We start from the raw sequence: 22,874 nt of genomic DNA, 5'->3' as shown, positions 1-22,874 counted from the left end.
CTCTCCAGAAGAACACAACTCAGGCTTATGCCGTTCACATCAGGACCCAAGGACCTCATTTGCCGAGTCCCACAGGGATCATCACTCAACCCCACACTTTGCAACAGCTACATGACTCCTTTGGCTAACATCATCCGATCCCACGTAATCAACTTAATCTCCTATGCTGATGACACCAAGCTCATTTTTGCCCTCTTAGGCGACACCGTCACCACCAAATCAATGCATGATCAGCATGGACAGTGGGATGAAAGAGAACTACCTCAGACTCAGCAACAAAAACACTGAAGTGATGATCTACGGCAATAAGAGCTGACCTTGGGACTCCAACTGGTGGCCCACTGAACTCAGAGCCACACATACCCCTATGGATCACACTCAAAACCTAGGCCTCATCCTAGGCACCAACCTCACCATGAAGTCCTAGGTCAGTGCCATCACCTCCGCATGCTTCCACATCCTCCGCATGTTACCTAAAATCTTCAAGTGACTTCCATTGGACACCAGCCGTGCCATCACGCCAGTCCTAATCACAAGCAGATTGGACTAACTCAAAACTCTCTACACCGGTATCCCAACACATCTTCTTCACAGTCTTTAAACCATCTAAAACGCCACTGCCAGAGTCATCCTTTACCCCTCATGCCAATCCCACACTGCATTACTCCTCAGAGAGTTCCACTGTCTCCCCATCCAAAAGCGCTGCCAGTTCAAACTTCTCACAAGCGCATTCAAGTCACCACACAACACTGGACCCACATACATCAATCACTGGCTTCACTTCCATCAACCCACCAGACAACTTCACTCAGCATCACTCTCACTTTCATACACAACCCACATCGACAGAAGCAGAACAGGAGGTCAATCATTCTCCTACCAAGCTGCCAAATCCTCAACCAACCTCTCCCAATACTTCAGGGCCTCCTCCTCACTTCCTGAATTCCACAAGAAGCTGAAGACCTGACTTTTCAATTAGTCTTCTTGCGGGGCCATCAAGACTGCCTGTACCCAAGCCCAGCCTCACTACAAGCCTACTCTCACCTGCTCAGCACCTGGATACCCTCACAGGTGACAAGCGGTGCTCTACAAATCTGCCTTGCATTACATAACATGCTTGTGTATAGTCACTGATTGCAATAGACAGTGTGAGAGCACTGGTTGTAAGACTGGGCACGGCTTGAGACTGGTTGATGTGGCTGATGGTGTAAATGTGCTGACAGCTGTTATGAATGGTCTAGAGAGCAGGTGGTGCTGATGGAAACACTTATGGGCTGGATGCTCTGGAATACAATTCAAAGACACTGGTTGCAGTGGACGGTGTAAGAGCACTGACTTTATGACTGGGCACAGTATGAGACTATTGCATTTGGCTGATGTATAAGCATTGATTATGCTGATGGTTACTGTGTAAAGGGCAAGCTATGCTGATGGATACACTTAAGGAGTGAATGCTTGGGAGTACAGTGTAAAGATGCTGGTTGCAGCGGACAGTCTAAGAGCACAGGTTGTAAGACTGGGCATGATATGAGATTGTTGTAATTGGTTGATGGTGTAAAAGACTGGGCATGGAGCAAGATTGCTGATGGAGCAAGATTGCTGTTTGAGACTGATGGTGTAAATGTGCTTGGTGTGCAGCTAAGGATGTCACACACCGTAGGATGTGTTGATGGGAACATTGAAGGAGTGCATTCTCTGGAGTGCTGTCTAAAGACACTGGCCGCAGTGGACAGTGTAGACGCACTGGTTTCAGGAGCTGATCACACAAATGTTTCATATAAAAACATGCTTCATAATTCTACTTCTTACCACATTGGTGTCTCGTTCAATTGGTTGCTCATTCGCATCAGATGGAGTCAGATCCTGGTAATAGGAACCACTGCAGTCCAACCGGATCTGGGATCGACAGCGATAGTGACAGGTAAATCTGCATTCTGGGGACAAAGAGGGGAGTGCAGTGAGGGTTTGAGCGCGTAACAATGAAAAAGAAAGTAGCAAAAGAAACAGCAAAAGGAAGGCGAAAGGGGAAAACATTATTTTGAGCCACAACATTTTTTACTGCCCCACTACATTTAAATAATCTTATTAAATGAATTTCAAACAGTAATTAGTTGGCGTTCTTTAGGTGCCCCATCTAGAGAACGGCAGTAATTGAGAATGTGGCAAGAAATGACAGATTCACCTTTCCAGTCCACTGGTGGTAAACGTGCACCAGTCGCAATTCACACAATAGCAGAAACCATGCCGCCTAAACTCCTCTCACTCTAGGGTTTGTTTAGCTGCAAAAGTATTTCCGACAAAAAGGCTGTGGGTCAGATCTAGAGTAACTGATCCACCACCCTTTTTGAGGTCTTTGCCTCTATGACAAAACTCTACCCAAAGTATGGTGGAGTTTCATAAAAAGGTGAGCATAGTATACCTGACATACTGAGAAACATTCTCAGTATGTCGGTCACAGATAACATAGAACTCACCACAGCCTTCATGTAGTCACTGGTACATCTTACATTTCTATCAGAATTCACTTGACTGAACACCACACTCAATGCACATTCATATATTAATTCTTAGCCAGTTATGAACATAAAAGACAACCTTCAACGGTGCAGGCCGTAGTCATGAGCAATCTACATAGGAATTCTATCACTTAAACAATGTAGTGCCGCAAGGGCCAGTTAGTGAATGTTTTTCAATAGAGCGGTGGAGGATTCTAAACGCATAGTTTAATTATATCTTCCTTATTATTGGAAACAGTGGATTTCTTGTACCCAGAGTAGGATCATGCGGGCCCTAGGTTCCTGGGCACGCCATTTCCCGTCCGCGGTGATGCATGCAGAAGCACTGTGCAGGGAAGAACGTGGGTTCTCAGGGCCAGTCAACGCACAGAGCGTTCAAAAAACACCTTCACTGCACCAGCTGCAGAAGCATTCCCGTGAACAGCGCCCCTTGAGCTTTGGAGCCTCTTAGTTACCTAATTTGAGGCACTGTTGTAAAGACTGGGGGCTTGAGGGGAAATGGGCCTACCCGGTCTCCCCCCTCCCTGGCTAGTCGGGCATGGTTGTGCGCTCCAACAGCGCTTCAGGACCCTGATTAGTTGATTTGTTTGGGAGTGGTGGGTTGAGTAGGTTTTATTAGTTGTGGGAAGGGTGTGGGTGAGCTCTTTGGCAGTTGTCACACCCAGGTGTAGGGTGTTGTTAGTTGCTGTTTCGGGACAGAGCTCTTTTTTCCAAAATGGATCTTGCTGGTCCTTCAACAGAGGTGCATGTACACGCGACCAATGTAAATTTAGGCATGACTTCTCCAATTGCAGAGGAAAGCATCCTTGTGTCCAGTGTTTTTTAGAGAGCACAGAGGTATTGCAAGGAACTCCAGTTAGGGTGGAGGATAGAGGGAGATGTCTTATGCAACAGGTAGTGGGTAAGGGGCCCGACTCCTATTAAGCTTCAAATTTTGCATTACTTGTTACAGTTTTATCCCAAGCAGGAGGATGCTAAGTGTTTGTATTGGGGTTTTATTGAAGGTTTTCCTTTGTGTTATCAAGGGCCCAGAGTTTGTCGACTTGCAAAGAATTTAAGGTCGGCTTTGGAGAAGTTGTGAGGGCCAATCTTGCTAAGGAACTTGCACAGGGTAGGGTACCTTTTCACTCTTGGCCTATGCCAGATTTGACCATCTCTCCTTTTGGTGTTGTTCCAAAAAAGCAGTAGGTTGAATTTCGATTAATTCATCATTTGTCTTGGCCTATAGGTGAATCTGAATGATTTTATAGTTCAAGGAGATTCTGTGGCTCATTATGCTTCAGTTGATGAGGCCATTGCTTTGGTGAAGGCTTGTGGAGTTAGAGATAGCAAAGTCTGATATTCAGTCTGCTTTTAGGCTCTTACCAGTACATCCAGAGGATTTTTCAATGTTGGACTTACAGTTTGATGGTTCTATATCCGTAGATAGGATGTTGCCAATGGGTTGTTCAGTATCATGTTCATTGTTTGAGACCTTTAGTACATTTTTGCAGTGATTTTTCCGGTTCAGGCGTGGGGTGCATCAAGTTATGCACTATTTGGATTATTTTCATTTGGTGGGAGGAGGTTGTTCTGGCAAATGTTTGCAAGCATTGGAGCTACTTTAAGACATCCATGGAGGAGTTGGGTGTTCTGTTAGCTCTGGAAAAGAAGAAGAGTCCCTACACCTGCAATAGTTTCTTGGGGCTAGAGTTCGATTCCCAAATCATAGAGGTGTATTTACCAGTGGACAAAGTACAGAAGTTGATTTTTTTGTTGGAGGAGGCTGTGAGGAAGACCAAATTGGGGTTGAGATAGGTTAATTGCTTTCGGGTCACTTAAACTTTGCTTATCGAGTGGTAAGGGTGGGGCATGCCTTTTGCAGGCGACTTGGTTTTGCAGTAAAGGGTGCAGTGTTGCCCTATCACAGGATAAGGCTACATGCCAGCATTCGTTCAGATCTCAAGATATGATTTTCCTTTCTCAAGGATTTCAATAGCGTTACTATGTGAAGCGCTGATGAGTACTGGCTATGACAGATGCAGATGGAAGTTTTTTTCTGATGCTCCAGGGGTGCACAGTTTTGGCATTTTCTGGGAGTGGTCACTGGGCAGCTGAAGATTGGCCAGCAGCATGGTGGGCCACAAAGCACCTTATTGCCTTTTTTGGAGTTTTTTCCATTGGTGGTGGCACTAGTGTTATGGGTTAAGAAACTGGTTAACAGGTGAGTGATATTTCATGTGGGCAATCATGCTGTGGTAAATTTGGCTAGATACATTGCATGGGATAAATAATGATATAGCTGATGCGCTATTAGGTTCACAGTGGCAGAGATTCTGTGGGCTTGCACCGGGAATGGACGCAATGAACACAGAGATGCCGCAAGGTCTATGGCCGCTGGGAGAATGAGGATATTACACTTGATTCAGCAATCCTTAGCAGTGTCTACTTGCAGGAGTTATGCTCAGGCCTGGCTTGATTTTGTAAACTCTGGGGCCAAAAGGAGGGTGAATGGCCCTTTGGCTTTGTTGCATCGGAAAGAGGATGTGGTGCATTTTATAATGATGCAGAGTGACACAGGCTTGTCATCAGTGACTATATTGGGTAAGATGGCAGGGATTTCTTTTTACGGTTAGTATTTTTGGGGTTATAACCCCATGGAAGGTGGGGTCTGCAAGCGAATTGTATCAGGATGGGTGAGGGAGGGTGGCGCTCGAGTGGACAGCAAATAACCTGGTAAGTTGCTTAGGGCCATTATTAGTAAGTTGGAAGGTATTTGTTTTTCCCCTTTTTTTCTCTCTCTGTGTGGTTTGGTTGTGTCATGGGGCTTTTCGGGTGTCAGAATTGTTGGGTACGAGGGTCAGGGAGGGTTTGCTTTATTCTAATGGAGGTGCAAGGGTAACAATGCAAGGTGGAGAGCATGGTAGGGGGGGTACACGACTTTGGTTATAAGGTTGGAATGGGAAGGGTCATCTCTGGGGGTAAGATTTCTTAGAGGGGTGGGAATGGCCATTAGGTGTTTTCAATGTATTAGCAAGGTTTCTTAGTTTTGTAAGGCATTTTGCCGAGGTTAATTATAAACTTGCCAGACCTGTTCTTTTAAAGCGGCCTTTTGCACCTTATCTATGAGTGAGTGTTGTTGTTTACGCGCCGTCTAGCCCGGCGATTACACTGTGAAATTATTGCTATCAAATAAAAGAAAACCTCAGTGGGTCTAGATGGATGTCAAATAATATCTAAATGCTGAGTCTGAAGCAGAACACTGCCAGCATTGATAAACCCCATGCTGGCATTCTACGTGTTCTGCAGCAGTTCTTACTTTCATTGCCTGTTTTTATCACATAATGCATCATGGCATCCTCCTCTTCCGAAGATCACAAGCCTGCTGCCTGATTCCAACGTAAGCCTACCTAAGTTGTGCCTTATATCTGCCCCGCCAAACTCCAAATCACTTTCACTGGGATGCCTTTTAATTTGCCTGACTCAAACAGCCTGGGCCTCAGGAGGTGCTGGTGGATTAAAGACTTTGACATTTATATGGAGATCTTGGGACTGAGAATGAAAAAAGACCGACATTACTTCTTCTTATGCCTTGTTATGGATTGTGTTAGGCCTAATACACAGGACATCACCTATCACCTAGCAATTCGACAACATTGACAATCTGTCTTATGCTGACCTAGAGCAACTGCTTTCTTCAAGAGTATCTTTTTTATTCCACAATACAGAACCATGTGGAGACAACTGAAACATTTGTGCCAAAAATGCAAGTACGTTTGAAGCACTCTACTTTTGATAGTTACAACAGTGAGGAATCCACGACGGACTCAAGTCATAACCATTTGTCAGCGTGCAGTTTTGATACAGAAATTCTTACAGAAGCCAAGAAAGCTTGAGGACATATTATCCGGGGATAGAGTTTGCTATGCTGTTGAATATTAAGCAGAAGTAATGGGTTGCCACAAGGTTAAAACAGAGGTCGAAAATTATACGTGCAGGATTTGGAATACATGCCAGTCTGAAGGAGAAGTCAAATGGACTTACTGACAAAAAGGTTTCTATTTCCTACACTGGGGCTTGTGCCAAGCACCTAGGGGCATGTTTCACGCCTGTGGACGAAAAGGTCATTTCCTGTCAGTGTGTTGGAGCAGATATGGGAAAAGATCAGACTCGCAGGTACCACAGGACTCAGAAAACAAGTCGTCCCATTGAGACAAATCAAAATGCACCTCTCATACTCACCAACATGTTAGAGAGGCGGTCGCTCATCGCACTGGCCTGTTCTAAATGACAAACATATACGCATATGGGTCACAGTAACCCCTTATGTGTCTGGGCATCTCTTGTCCTGTCTCAAACATGACAACCAGTCAATATAGACATATGTGTATGTGGTGGAGGCAGTCCATGGGCTGCTTACTCAGTTTTCACTCAGCAGTTAGGCTGTGTCTTCTCAAGCATATGTAAACTTTGCACACAATATGTTTGATAATGAGAACAGCACCTGGATGAACTGTTTCCAAAGCTTTTTAGTGGCATAGGCAAACTCAAGGATTGGCAGATTCAGCTACACATTGACAATGAAGTCAAGCCAGGCGCCCAACACTACAGATGCATTCTATTTAGTATTCAAAAGCAAGTCAAAGATTAACTAAAAAAGTGATAGAAATGGACGTTAGTGAATTCCTAAAGGCCCCACACCATGTGCGTTGCCCAAAGTGCCAGTCCTTAGGAGAAGGCATGAGAGGAAGCATCCGTTTGTATGTTGACATGCACAGCTGCGTCAAGCTATTCAAAGAGAATTACCTATTTCTGTTGTTACCAGACATGATACATTAGCTCAATACTATATTAGCTCAATGGCACATTTGACGACTCAAGTTTTGAGCTGAACAAAGGCTAGCACCAGTCGGGCCAGGCTCAAGAATCTCGATATATAATGTAGTTTGCTACTCACTGTGGTTTATGTAGGTACAAAAGACTCAGTTTTAGTATCTCAACTGCCACCGAGATCTTCCTAGAGGAAATGCATACGGTCAGATGGGGCATCCCAGACTGTCTAAATTACAGTGATGACATACCTGTGCTCAGGAAGACTGTCGAAGAACATGATAGGGCCTTTGTCAAGGTACGTCAAGCATTGAAAAAAATGACATTTTAACCCTCAACAAAGACAAGTACACTCTGAACAAATTCTCCTAAGTTCTTTGGGACAAACTTCCAGCGGATGGGATGAGACCTAATTCAGGGAAAATTACCACTCAGCAGTGGCGCCACCCTCAACATCGTATCTGCCCTTCGTTTATTTCTTGTGCGTGCAAATTATTGCTCAGGATTCATACCTAATTTTGCTTCCATTAGAGCACCACTTTAATCTCTCATAAAGAAGGACGCTGTTTTTCACTTGGACCCTCAAATTTGGTGTCTCATCTGGAGCTGAGATATTTCTAGAGGAATAACATATAGTCATATGGGGCATCCGTAAACTGTCTAAATTACTGCAATGACCTACTTGTGCTCAGGAAGACTGTTAACTGTCAAAAAACATGATATGGCCCTCATCAAGGTATGCCAAGCATTGCAAAATGCCAATCTAACCCTTAACAAAGACGTGCTCTCTCTGAACAAATTCTCTCTAGTTCTTTGACGCACATTTTCAGCAGATGTGATGAGACCTAATCCTGGCAAAATTACTGCTTAGCAGAGGCACCACACCCAGACATCGTATCTGAAACATTTGTTCATTCATTTCTGGTGCTTGCAAATTATTGCTCGAGATGCATACCTAATTTTGCTTCCATTAGAGCACCACACCACTTTGGTACCTTATGAAGAAGGCTGTGTTTTTACTTCGTCCCACTGTACCAACCAGCATTTCATGTAAAGCATAATCCAATCACAACAGCTGATAAGCTGTCCAATATGATGCTTCCTCCTCGACTGTACTATCTGTTGTTTCCAGCCCTGTGGGACTTGGAGCTATCTTAGCACAAAGAGACGGCAAACATAAAGCACTATGACTCATAATAGCATATGCGTGTTGCAGTCCCATCCAGTCCAGAATGGCCTACCCCCAGGAGGAAAAGGAGCCACTAGCAGTTGTGTGGGCCTGTGAGCTTTTTCCATCTATTTCTACATGGAAAATCTTTTACAGGTGAAACTGACAATCAAGCTGTTCTCATTATATTTGGTAATTCCAAAGCCAAGCTGCATCCGCGGCATCAGAGGAGGGGACTCCGTTTTCAAGATTACAAATTCAAGGGAATCCATAGGCATAGAAAGGATAAGAATGCTTCTGGATTCATGTCTCGTTTCCCTTCAGACGTTTCACTCATGACATCTCGGCCCATATTTATACTCATTTGTGCCAGATTTGTGTCATTTTCTTTATGCAAATCCAGCGCAACCTTAACTCCATATTTATATTTTGAGGCTAGACATGTCTAGTGCCAAAATATTGGCGTTAAAGTCATTTTATGCCTGCGGAAAACTACCTTGCGTCAATGAGATGCAAGGTAGGCGTTCCCGGGCAAAAAATGGCTCAAAGGCCCTAGCGCCTTATTTATCCTCCTGTGCAAAAATCATGCACTGGCGGAGGAGGGCTTTAAATAATGGCGCTAAGCCTGCTAAGCACCATTATTTAATGCCTGGGTCAGGGCAGGCATTAGGGGACCTGTGAGCTTTTTTCCATGGTCAGAGTCCATGGAAACAGCCCACAGGTGCCCTTCCCTGCCCCCAGGGACACCCACACCCTTGTGTACCCACACCTGGAAGACACCTAAGGATGGGGGGGACCCATCCCAGGTAAGTCCAGGTAAGTATTTATATATTTTTTTGCAAAGTGCTATGGGGGAGCTTAACTTGGGCCCCCCAACATGGCACTGTGCCCAGTTAGGCTGGGGGGCATGACTTCTGTCTTTACTTAGACAGGAATCATGTCCATGGGAGTTGCGCGTGGAAATAATGACGCTAATCAGGTTAGAGTCATTTATTTTACTCTAACCTGACTAGTGCCATTTTTTCACACACAACCTCCAGTTTCCCCTACGCCTCTCCCACCCGGTTAGCGTCAATAATTTTGACACTAAGTGGGCCTTACCGCCGGCTAGCGTCATAGCTTAAATATGATGCCCAGCTGGCATCCAGGAGTGGTGCTAGCCGGCGGTATACTTTTTGAAGCAAACCTGAGCTAACGCAGGTTTGCGTCAAAAAGTATAAATCAGGGCCCTGGTTCGCAGGAATGCCTGAGATACATTTACCAGACAATCCTGCCTGTGTGCCCTCAGAAGGTGTGATCTTTTACAGGTCTCCAAGTAGTACCCCATACTGCAGGCATGGTAAACCTCATAGAGTCACAGAGATGCAATGAGTTTAATAGAATGTGTAAAGTCAATCAAAGGAGTGGCTTGAAAGACCACAGAGCCTTCAAAAATATGTTGGGTTCCACTCATAAGGCCAAAGTTACAAGGAACCAGTTTGATCATTCATAGAGTGCTGCAGGATCAAGTGAAAGAACTCGAGCATGAAGGACACAGAGCAAAGAGTAAAGACAGCCCATCTGAACTAATGCAAATATCCAAATAACGGCTCTAGATTTCTGGAGGTGATGGCAACACTCGAAACATCCTGAGTGGAACAACATATTTTCATCTTTAGGCATTCCTGCCACTGTTAAGATGGATTAAGACCCTCCATTCTCTCCAAAAGAGTTAAAGGAAGCTTAGGTTGAAGCATCAGAAAAGCAGATGTTTATGTCCTCAAGCAAATTGCTTATTCAGCACTTCATGGCCACCTTGAAGAAGGCTCTACAGATTGAGAAATACACAAATCAACCCATTTCTGGCGCACTCTGCCAGACACTCCATGATTATTGGGACACTATGCACCACACCACAACATGGAGAAAGTTCTGCACAGCCGTTCCCTACCCCACAGAAGGATCAAAGTATTGCAGAATTTTCATCTCTTTCCCTGCATGCATGTTTGCATGCAGGGAAAGAGATGAAAATTCTGCTTTCAGCAAGCGGGAGTTGTTTGACGGCTCCCACCTGCTGAAAGCGTAGTTATATTCACTTTTGCTTGGTGGGAGTTGTCTGTTTTGATTGCCACGGGGAAGTGGCGGTCCCCAGGGTGGGGGCGCTGTGTGGGCTGCACAGCCCGCCATTGACTATATTGTTTGCCCTGGGGAGGTGGTGCTCCCAAGGCTTTTGAAAGCCTTAGGAGGAGTGCCCCAAACACACCTCTTCTTTTTTAACACCCTAATGCCCCCTAGACCTGGATTACCAAAAAAATAAATATGGCCAAATAAATTTACAGCGCAGGAACCCACGTTTTTTGTTTTTTTTATATTCATGGAAAAATCAACTGATCCATCTGAAGATTTTTCCAAGATTTTATTTAAATGCTTTTTGGTGGGGTCCCTGGCTGGTTATTTCTACCCTGGGCCCTTTCCTTTTTTTTGTTTTTTCTTTGGGTCTCGGCTGAAGCAGCGTCACAAAATGGCTGCCAGTACATTGTGGCTGAAGTGTTGGCAGCCAACCAGATATCAGCACGGGGACAGTTGGATCCACGGATCCTCCACGTCCCTATATTTCTATACTTCATTTTTCTTTAATATAGTAAAAACTATTGAATGGATTTACACCAAATAACAAAAAAAGAACACTTTCTGGGTCAAGAGCTAGCTTTCTGCCAAATTCAGTGTAATTCCGTCCAAAGGTTCAGGCTGTAGTCATGTTCAAAATCCCTATGGGAAAATGCTTGGGGAAAATGCATTTTGGGACCTCCCCTTTGTCTAGGCCCCCACTTGACAAACCATCCTAAAACTTCCAAGACAGCACTGAACCAACTTTCGTATTAGTTTTCAATATTTTGTGAAGGTTTGTCAAGCAGCATCGAAGTTATTGGCAAAACAAAAAACGTTCTTCCTATAGAAACTAGGTTCTAACTATAACTACCTACTGGTGACTGCCAGGAGGTAATAGTGAGTGTATATATATATATATATATATATATATATATATATATATATATATATATATATATAATAATAATATGATTGCTCTATCTGCTGGGTCGTGTCCTTTCTCCCACACGGAGACACATTAAGGAGCGCAGCGCTTGGAAGAGCATAGCCTGGGCGTAGGTGCTCAGGGCAGTCAGAGGGTGGCATGCAGTCTGAGCAGGAGCACCTTCAATGTGCCAGCTGCTGAATCTTTCCTATCGGCAGCAGCCTTTGCACATCGGAGTCTCTTACTTACTTGATTCAATGCACCGGTGCAAAGATAAAAATACATTTTTTAAATTACCTTTGTGAAATAAAAGAAAGAGATTAATGATTCTGCAGTTCAGGAGTCTTCATGGATAATACCTGCCTGGTGAGCGTGAAGCATTGCAGCCAGGTTTCCCTGATAGGGTCCCCATTGCCGTTTGAATAATGTTGATGCTATGTTAGCAGATTATGGAAAAATAGAGACCCTACCTAGGATCAGGGACAGTGTTGTCCTCAAGAAAATGATTAAATGTGTCCTACTTTAGATTTGATTGTCAGCAAGTCAAATAGCATAATATATTCACTAAGCCTTCTTGAGAGAAGTTATAAGTTATAAACCATGGAAATATATTGAATAACTAAAGATAATTGCAGGAGGTAAAATAGGATTATTACCAAAGTCAGTCAAAATTCATATAAAATCATATATAGGGAATTAACTTAAGGCTAAAATAAATTGAAGAAATCAGTAATGAGGCATGAGGTCTGACCAAGGGTCTCTCTCAATAGAATTGTTCGTTTTTATAACTCCAGACTAAACAATAAATCAATAAGTCTGCTCTCTAAAAATTGGGAAGGCAACACTGGCTCACCTCCAACATGAGCCCTCTTTTATAGGAAAATACACAACACAGAATATAATACAATACCTAACACCACCTCAAAAATGATTATTTAGTCCCATTTTGCCCTAATACTATCGAATGTGAAAGTGCAAGTGTAGTTACACATAGTACAATGATAGACGTATGAAATGAATAGGCCACTGAGGTCAGGCAGAAAGAATGGAACAAAACAGCAACATTTAAGTTGAAAACTTTCTCTAGAGTTTATAAAAAGAACAATATTTTCACTCGCAGAGAGCAAGCAGGGTCTGCATCAGAAAGTTGTGGTCCAGTAGAAACGGAGTCTGGGGCTGGTTTGCCAAGCTAAGAAAACACAGTTCTATAAAGTGGAACAAATTCGTTTTAGATGCAAACCATTCATGTTTAGTAACTACAAATCTGCTCTAACCGTAACACCCACCCGGTGGGAATTGAGTGCAGTGCTCTTATCTGAGGCAGGCCTTGGTTTGGCCCATGATGCAGCGCTTTGCTACAGGAACCTCTGGTGTCAAGGACCCGTAAATGTCATATTTTCCACCGCCTCCTAGACGGAGCACGAAAATTACAGTGGTGGATGGAATGAGTGGCTCATGCTGTTAATCCCCTTATCTTGGTCACCTTCGTCAATTTTCCCTAATTAACGGCTTCATTTTCCACCACGGAGGTATAGTCGATCACGGAGCCTGTTTCAAAGCATGTGAGGGAGGGTGTAATTCTGTGTTCTACATGACACATCACCACACATTTGAAGATGTGAGCGGTTACAGCGTTTTATATACCGTCATTTTTAGTGGCAGCTTCTTCTCCTGACTTGAAAGAGCATCGTCAGATATAGAAGGACGTTTGCTCCATCTAGTGGCAGAAGCAAGACTGCACCACCTTACCGTACACCTTACTAGAGTTTCTCGTCACCGTATCACGTATGCTCAGAAATCAATTTCCAGTCTCAGAACCCCTCCCCCCCCTGCATTGTAGAACGGAGGAACTAGCACGATGGTAATTATAGAGAAAGAGACAGCTTGATGTCGCATGTACCAAAAATCCACCACTTTAAAGCGTTCATCCTGTATTAAAACAGAAAACACAGACATTGTGACTTCGAATATTAGTCATCAACCCAGCTTGCGAGAAGACCAGCCTCGAACATTAGAGCAAGCTTTATGAAACCATCACATAGCACACTAGGAGAGGCAGCTGCAGGCAAACGCCAAGCTAGTCTAGGTTAGAAACATTTACCACACAGCTTAGTAAACTACCTCACTTGTCAGGAATATTGACTACAGACATATGGCATACACAGAAGAGGAAAACCACAGCCAGTGTGAAGACATCAAAACCATATGCATTTTCCTCCTGCATTATCAAGAGTTGAGACTAGTGAGAGAAACAGGCCTTCTCAATCTCTCAGAGAAAGGATGATAAGGCCAGTAATGCAGCCAGTGCAGGGCACCAGGGTCCAGTGGTGTGAGGGCGCTCAACTAGAGTAGCCCATGAGCCCTGAGAGGGCACATAATTAACTATGCAGGAGTTAAGAAGGTGGCTTTTAATTTTGTTTTTTTTCCTGTCACATTTGCATTCAAAGAAAGAGGTCAAATGTCAGTCTAGTCTTCTGACAAATGTTTGCGTATTCATTTAACACAGAGACTAGTGGTTACTTTTACTTCACTTACAGCAAAGTGTGAGCATTTTGTAAAGGGATCTATGTGACAATCTTGCTGGTAGGAAAGGAAAGGATTTATGGTGTTGTCTTCTTCCAACACAACAGCATTTCATTTCCACACATTATTGTTTGTGAGCTACATAGTTTTAGCAGTAAAACTGTATATCTGTGAAAATGTAGTGTTCATTTCAGTAGAAAACGTGACAGTGGCTACCAAACCATGCTTTAGTAATATATTTGAGACAGTGTGCTCCTAAATGCAACACTAAATTACCTTCTATACTGTTACCACTCTCCTGCTGAATGGGCATGGCTCATTTGTGACACTTGTTCTTTGTGTGATGATGGATTTTCAGAATCCCCATGAGTTCTTTAATGTAACATTAAAGGCAGCACCACCAATCCGACAATGTTTCCGGCACCACTGCCTCCTAGCGCCTTATGAGCTCTTAGAACACTGGGAGCTGTTTGTTAGTTTCATCCGATTTCGTCAGCAGAAGGAGTCAGACTCCAAGCAACAGAATCTACTGAAGCAACTGCAACGGCATTGCAAAGGACTCATCTCGCATGCACTTAATGGCCGAGCATTGTGCATGATAACTTTTGTAAATACAGAGCACGCCATTCAGTCCTGGCTGCCAGATGCCAGAAGAAGTTGAAGTTATGTCCATACTGCTGGGTGGATTCTGAAGACAAGCCAGCCCCTGCAAATGCTGTGCTCAGCCTGTCCGGTGGAGGGCAAACAATGGCAGTTAGTTAAAGAACAACGACTTATTTAGGATAGGGCTGAAACTGGGAAAATGAATGACTTAGGTATTGTTTGTTTCATTTTATGTCAAAAAATCCATTAATTACTTAAAAAGTTTCTTGGTGCTACTAATACACAATTCTTCCTTATTAAAACTTTCTGAGGCCAGGGGAGACCGGCCAGAATCTCGGAAAACAAGATGTTGCTCCTCAGTGTGAGATACTGAGGGGTGCGGGGGATTCTAGTAACTGTTAGACACAGTACTGTAGTAGAGCTGGTTGAGCCAACAATTTAACAGGGAGAGCAGAGCCAATGGTCTGTGGCTCAAAGAGCCCATCTTGCCTCTAAGAACCAAGGCACAAGCTGAGGCATGGGAATATTTGTCATGGAAACCATGCAACAGACATTATGTGAAAGTATGATAAAGTGTCTTCAAAATTAAAAAATGTATATTTGTTTGACAAGCATTTTGCCTTAGTACCTCAGATAGGACTGCATTGCGTGGCATTCACTAAAAGTGATTTTTAAAAATGAACTTAGAAACATTCATGCACCACTTCAAGGACAATACCATTAGTGAACTAAAAGGCACATTAGTTGTCATGTGCACCCTTTGTGTGAGCTATATTCTTATTTTACACAGAGCAACATTATAGTCCATTAAGTCAAACACTAGAGAGATTTTTGTACAAGACATGTCCTCAGACAATTCAAGGTTTTCTTATATGCAGTAATGGAAAAAAATAGGAGAGGTGAAAAAATAAAATAATTGCCTACGGTCACACAATTTCGTCAAGTGGTGAAGCCAGGATTGACCCCAGGTTTTTGGGTTTCACTCTGCGTAATTCAGCCACTAGATTAGTATTCCTTTCTCGTTCCTTTGTGACATCAAAATGTAATGGTTTTCCTTCATTTTTGGTGCATGAGGTTAGAGCATTACATAGCAGGCAGAAGCTGCAAGAAACAAATGCTTCCCCAACGGCGGACACTGTAAACTACACCTCCTTCAGAGTTCCATGCGTCATAAATTGGAGCACACTTTCCTCAGCCCCAGCCACTGTATGAAGCTGCTGCAATCCACAGAGAACATTCCTGTTTATACAATATGGGATGGTGCACCCCAATGTTCAGAAGTCCAATAATCCTAATAAGACGTAGTGAATTCATTTTTTTTATTTTGTCAATACAACACCGAAACAGCCAGCACATTTGGTTCACTTTGTTTGAACTTCATCAGGGCTCTTTTTTGCAAATACACGTAGTGTTTTCTTTTTTTATTTCTCTCATAATCAAGTAATTATTTCATCTTGTCACATCACGTATGGACGAGGGGATTATCTCCCCACAGCGAACACCGGAGTGCGCGTCCGCAGCCTTAGGCCTGGCCTTCACCCTCACAGAAGGTTTCAAGAATGTTGAACAAATCAATGTTGGCTGGGCAGCTTCTTTATTAAATACAGCCCGTCTCATCAAAGACAAGCCGTATACCTGTGCACAGCCCCTAGGGTCTGACACCAAAAAGTTGCTCTCCTTCTGAGACAGCAGTGCGGTACCTATTTGTGTCAGAAAATCTTGCTATGCGTGTGAGTTAAGACTGCACTCATGCGCCACAATGCTGGTCCTTACACTTGTGCTAAATCTGTTATGCAGCTTGTTCGTTGTATCTAGAGGAGACATTTAATGGTGCTGCACAGTACCACACTTGTTCCATATCTGTGAAAGAAGCATGCAGTGGTCCTGCAGCACCACATTTGTTCCATGTCTTTGAAGGAAGCTGGTACTGGCTGGCACTACAGCACCACACTTGTTCCATGTCTTTCAGAGAAGATTGTGATACGCGTGGCTAGTGCTGTATGTTCTATACATGTGAGCCAAAGACTCCCTGCACTCCCACTCCCTGTGCTCTATCTATTCTGTGTGTTTTTTAGTCTGACCAAAACACTGTTTTAATTGTCTCACCAGCTTAATTTTTTTCTTAAAAATAATATATAATGTTGCTTAGAGATAGTGGGCTTTGGGGATGCCCACTTCGGGTATTCATCAGACAGAGTCATTCACATATTAGTTCAGCCCTTCGGAACAGCTTACATACCACTGGGCAGTGCATCAGCCCGCTTCAGTCATTGGCTTTGTTGGCTCCGCCTAGTAGATAATCACTGGTCTTTAGGATGTCAGGCAGTTTGAGTAACAGTATTTTGCCTATTAACTCTGTGTTACTCAGCATCCAGAGGAGTCTAGCCCTTTGAGATATCTCTTTTAGTTCACCTGCCAGACCAGACAGCTCACCTGTAAATGCACAGTCGTAGTAATTGAATAATGAGAATACCGGCAGTTACACTGCCTTTTCTACTGGACTACAACTTTCTTATACAGAGCAGCAGGCATCAATTCTGCAAGCTTCAAAAACATGTCACCATCTTGAAAAGGTATTCTGAATACTTTGTTTACATTTTTTACTGTTCCAACATGGCAAACCACTGTGAAGCTGTAGTGTTTCATTTTTATTGAAGCACATGCCCTTCGCATTTAGTTGCATATTTTGTTTCTGTTGCTGTTCTTTATTTACTTTAGCATATGCTTGTACTACTAAGAAAACCACCACCTTGCTTTTAAGAAGGCAGGTAGGACTTTCTTTTCAATGTCAAGCCTCTTCCTTGCAAAAGTCCACACAGATCAGACTGACATAGTCGGGAGTGGTGATCCAAGTGTGGGTGACAGTGTCTGATTTAGGGCAGTGTGACTGGTCCAGCCGCACCTGGGGCTAAGCTGGAGGCACAGAAGGGGGGTGGGGGAGGGGCTGTGTTTGGAAATAACTTCTGAGTTTAAAAGCACCTATTGCAGATTTCCTTGTGTGTCCATCAGTATTCAGGCAGCAACAAAAATGACAAGATAACTCTGGTGAATTATGTTCCTGCTGGAGAGAGATCAGAGTTTTGTCTAGTGGCAGTTTTCACTCATCATAAAGTAGCACAGAGAGTTAGTATGCCTGTTGCAAAGAACGTATAGAATATAGATGAAATAACTATATTTTATGTAGCTAGCTCGGTGGGTTACTGCTTTTGTCACAGTGATGCTTTCTTATTTGCACTTCATAGGTTGCAGTCCTAATATACAGTGACGTATGAACAGTCATCCAAGATCTGCATGCAAACTGCATGGCATAGGTTAGAATGTCACATTTTCCCCACTCTTTAATTATCCTAATGTTGCTAAGAAGGGTGGTTTGTTTGGGTAGAAATACATTCTTCTTAGTAAAGCCAACCCCAAACGCTGTGGTATGTTTTAAAACCTGAGTTTGTGCTTCTATACACCAAACACTTTAAAATAAACTGCCTACTAGTATGCATGATGTCATGCCTACATCTTATAATTTTAAATATCTTATGTAACATCTGCTGCAGATTGACTTACACATTTATGACTCATTGTCTCTGTATATTGTGTGTGTGATGTAAAGTGCTCCAACAACCTACACTGGTAGGAGTAGCGCTACACAACAAATGGACTGTATCTCAGAAAGGGGCTGTGGAGAGCTGAGGGGCGCTGTTGGAGAGGGGTAGTGGAGGAATCTGAGGAGAGAGAGGTCATAGTGGGGGTGTAAAAAAATATTGTGGCACTGGGCGCAATCAGCTAAAGATGGCCCTGGTGGCTGGTGGGAAATTAGATAACCGCAGTGCATGTGCAGGCTTCAGTGAGGCTTAACTCAACAGCTTTGAATTGCAGTAGTTGACTAAAGCACCAGATACTCAACCTAACCCTCCTATGCCACCATCTGTCCAAACTCTGCTCCTTCCTAGTCAGCCATGTACCGGTGTGTGGGCGCTATACTCGAGTACATATGGAGTAGCCACCATATTTTATGAGGGCTTTGTTATGAGTGTTCCTGTGTGAATTCAGGATAAACATTGTCTTTTGTGAGTGCAGGGTAAGTGGTCTACAGGTTGAAAGTTGTGCCTGTGTGAGTGCAGGGTGAGGCATGTGTCTATGCGAGTTCCGTGTGAGTCTATGAGGGTAGTGAGTTTTGATGTGGCAGATGCAGACTGTCCAAGGAGGTTGAGGAGAGCCGGGGGCAGCTGACAGACTAAGATGTCACTTTAGTGAGGGTACCATTTATTTTTCTTGCACTAGGGCCCATGGCAACTTAGCTACGCCACTGGATAAAGGTAAGTTGTGTGTTAAAGTAGGACAAAAGAAAGAGTCAACATAAGAACTGCAATTTATGTTGCATCTGTCATTGTGATAACAGCATGAAATGGAGCCTGGAACATCAATACATATAGGAGGAACGAGGATTTTTAAAAAAATATCAAACATAATATTATTTCAAATATTTCCTTTCAAATAAAACCCAAAATAATCTGAATTTCAAGTTAGTTCATAAATATATTAAGCACACAAATCTGTATACAAATCGTGTTCGTCCTAACCAAGTTTAAAAAGTTTATAAAACTTTAAATTACAACCTCAACCATGTTTACTCAGCTGACATTACAAGCATGTATTTAGGGGAACACACACTATGATACAGGAATACAAAAATTAAGTTGTGCTTATCACTTTGACAATTTTTCACCAAAGTCCACCAAATTCCGAATGACACCCTTGAAATATTACATGCCTACTTTTGCAGATTTAGTGAAACTTTGTCAACGATTTCATAGTTCAAAATGGTCTTCTTTTACAGTCACTATTAAGCACTTTCCTAATGAAAGCTTCTCCAAGGAACATATAAAAATTCGTACAACACAAATCTATCCCCATGAGAACATACTACATTTTAGAAGAAAGAGAAAAAAAGAGTTTAGAAACGTTTTGGGTTTATCTTTAATTTGAGAGTGAAAACAAAACACATGTTAACATTATCCATGCAACAGAATGTGGGCTACATCGAATTCATACTCAGTAGATATCCATCCCAGGAATGGAACTTGCGCAAACATGAATAAAACCTTTGACACGGACCAAATACACTCATTATTTATATAATATTCTTACTTATAGGGTTTTCAGTCAAGCTTCTTCTTCCATTGTATTCTTGTTAGCATTCACATTTTTCTGCTGTGACACTACAGCATACAGCAAGGGGCACTGGCTCAGCTCACCTCAGCCCTGGTTAACTTTACTGTGAGGAGCACATACACATGCACACTCCCCTTCAGTGCCACTGACTACTGTGGCAATTTGGAAACCAAACTAACATTTTTGCTTTTAGTCCATGTTTTTTTTATAGCCAAACAGCTCCCCAACAATAACATTTTACAAAAACAATGACAAAACAAACCAAGCATTGACCAAGCCAAAACACTGGCAGCCAACACCAGGTCTATTGGCTTTGCCAATATTATTAGTAACCATGCAAGGGAGTAGCTACCTTTAGTGCATCTGGTACAATGTACCAGGGCCTGGAGAGCTGAGAGGCCCATTGAAACCCGATAATTTATGTGTTTCACTGCCCCAACAGCACTCAAAGAGGGCATTCTCCCAGATGCACTACATCCTTGTTATGCCTCTGGAACCGTGATACTCATTGTGCAACCTTCATACACTCCCATCGAGCTTTGGAACACATATTCTCACAAGATTTGACAACATATGCATGCACATCATTACCTAATTATAGCGCATAGTATGCCAACCGATGCAATTTGAATACACCTATATGCAGAATTCAGACACACAAGCATGAACTTTGGTTGTCAAATGTTAGAAACGGCGTACAAGAAATTCCTAGGGTTTTAATATGCACTCTGTGTACAGAGTGCTATACTGACCCACACATTTGAGTGCGTATCCATGGAAAATGGAGACACAGGGGCATGTGCATCACTCCCTGTATACAAGACCACTTGTACATGCCAGTTAAGTACAATACAACACCTACAGCTTAATTACAAGAGGGTATGTTAATTCTGACTCGTGCTTAAATTGCTGTTTACGTAAGGTTGGAATGAGGACTTTTGTTGTATTTAAATTGTCCGATAATCATCGGCTGTGCTAAGTACCCGGCGGCTCGTTAAGTTTCATCAGGTCAAAATTCGATAGGTGAAAAGCATACAGTTTTTACCATATCATACAGATTCTGGTGCAATAAACACCAAAATGTGCATGTTATTCCCATAAACTTGTTATAGGTGCTATTTATTATTCCAGATTGATAACGTACCCCATGGCATCATTATTTATCAGGTACACTAAATAGAATCTACACTCGTAATCAGGGCCCTAGCCACTAACGTTAACCATTCTAAAACAAATCTGTGCACCATTCAGATGTTGAACAAACTATTTTAATTATTGTTTTTCCATATGTTAAAATAATTTTGCAGTTTTTTTAAATAAAGTTTTTCATAATTTCATATTTAAGACTCAGATTTTTTGATGATTGGTATTGTATTTGAGAGCTTAGTGTTAGACAGTATATAAGTACAAAAATGGCACTTGCACAGAAAATGAGAGGCTAGTAAGGAAACGATCTTCCTATAGCTCAGATCTCGAATGTAGAACCCGCTGCATGACTTTGGAGGGCACACCTAGGGAGAGTATCTCCCGCAAGCAATAGAGAATGCACTAACTCATGCTCACGCAAGCAACACCTAAAAAAAAGTGAGAAGAATGAAAGTAAATAATTTATCGTATTATAGTGTGCCAAAATATAATACTTGAGCTGGTCAGTTGTAATTAGAAAGGGTGAATATGGTGAACACTGTGAAGAGAACAGAAACATTTGAAAAGATCAGCTATTGTTTGTGAAACAAAGTAACAGACGCCGTTTTGGATTAGGTAGGTTGAAAAGCATGTATGTGGAGATATATGAAGCACAGGAGGTGTAGAGAGGCAGGGCTAGACTGTGACAGAAAATAAGCCCAGGTACCAAATAGAAGTGGCCTATTTAGTGCATTAGGTTGCTAAAATGTAGTCCATATTTTCAAATTGGGGCTGTTTTGAACTTGCATACTTTGTATAAGTGTTTCCCAAGGTGTGGAAGACTTCATGGATTTAAGCTCGATGCAGATAATATTTATGAGACGATCATTGAAATCACCAGTAAAGATGGGCCCAGCAGAGCAGAAAACATGTCCAATGACAGTCAAAAAACAGCTCACACACCGACAAGTCAGACCAGTCTCTGTGGGGCAGCAACACAGAAAGCAATAATAATAACCAATAAAGGCAGTGAAAATGTTCACCAAAAGTGCAATGAAAAGTTAGCATTATATTTCGGGCACAATTCAATGCCATATAATGTATTGACTCAAAATGATGAGGGGCTGTGGCTAATGCACACAGATCTCTTCAGTGGGTGAAAACATAGTTACATATCGGTTTTATATTTGTAAGAAGCTGTATATCGATTGATTGAATGTGTGGACAATGATGATGGAATCAAGAGTATATGAGGGCAGCACAGCATCGCATACTGCAGGAGGGGAGACATATTTAAAGTGGGGCGTAAACACACATGGCGTAAACACACATGGAAAAGAACAGCCTAAAAGTGAACCGTCTCCGTGAGAGCGAGGCGAAAAAAGTGAAAGTATGGAAACTATGGTAAAACAATGATGGATTCGTTATATTGGACAGTATGGAAAAGTGGAGAGAAGGGGAGTTAGAAATGGAAATGTTACATTGTGTGCAAAAGGATTGGAATGAGCTGAATATAAAAGGAGGAGCAGGGCCTGGGCATACAACATGAAAGATAGCAATAGCGAACAGAAATTTCATTTAAAAAAGGGTTTATAAAGTATTAACTTTAGTAAGCATGGTTGAGGACTGAAACATGCAACAAATAAGTGTGCACAGGAAACCACAAAGATGATTGAAAATGTGTGTCTTAAGCCTTAGTTGTTTACTGGAAATATTGCAGTTCTTGTATAATGGCTAGTGGAATGGAAATGTGCCCAGCCGTGCGTTTTAGCAGTAAACATGTAGGTTCACAGAGATATAGGATGTTTGCTGGTGCAAAGCATAACGTAGGAGCCTGAAAGGCCACCAGCACCATAAGAAAGGAACGTGAATAGGAGTAGCATTTCACACCTTTGAAAAGGGATGAAGGTAAAGCTTTCACATCAAAGGATGACTTGATAAGGAAGAAAAA

General features: G+C 42.6%; 1 protein-coding gene across 1 annotated transcript in view; it reads right to left on the bottom strand.

Moving 5' to 3' along the window:
• Window positions 1-22,874, bottom strand: part of RASSF1 (Ras association domain family member 1) — a 199,469-nt gene that overhangs the window by 87,644 nt on the left and 88,951 nt on the right. Inside the window, exon 2 of the mRNA XM_069206802.1 lies at window positions 1,810-1,934. Within this exon, the coding sequence (XP_069062903.1) occupies window positions 1,810-1,934 (125 nt within the window). The remainder of the gene's footprint in view (window positions 1-1,809; window positions 1,935-22,874) is intronic.

Source organism: Pleurodeles waltl, chromosome 9 (genome assembly GCF_031143425.1).
Source record: "Pleurodeles waltl isolate 20211129_DDA chromosome 9, aPleWal1.hap1.20221129, whole genome shotgun sequence".
Classification (NCBI taxonomy): domain Eukaryota; kingdom Metazoa; phylum Chordata; class Amphibia; order Caudata; family Salamandridae; genus Pleurodeles; species Pleurodeles waltl.
The sequence above is the reverse complement of the archived record's forward strand: the minus strand, read 5'-3'. Positions and strand labels throughout refer to the sequence as shown.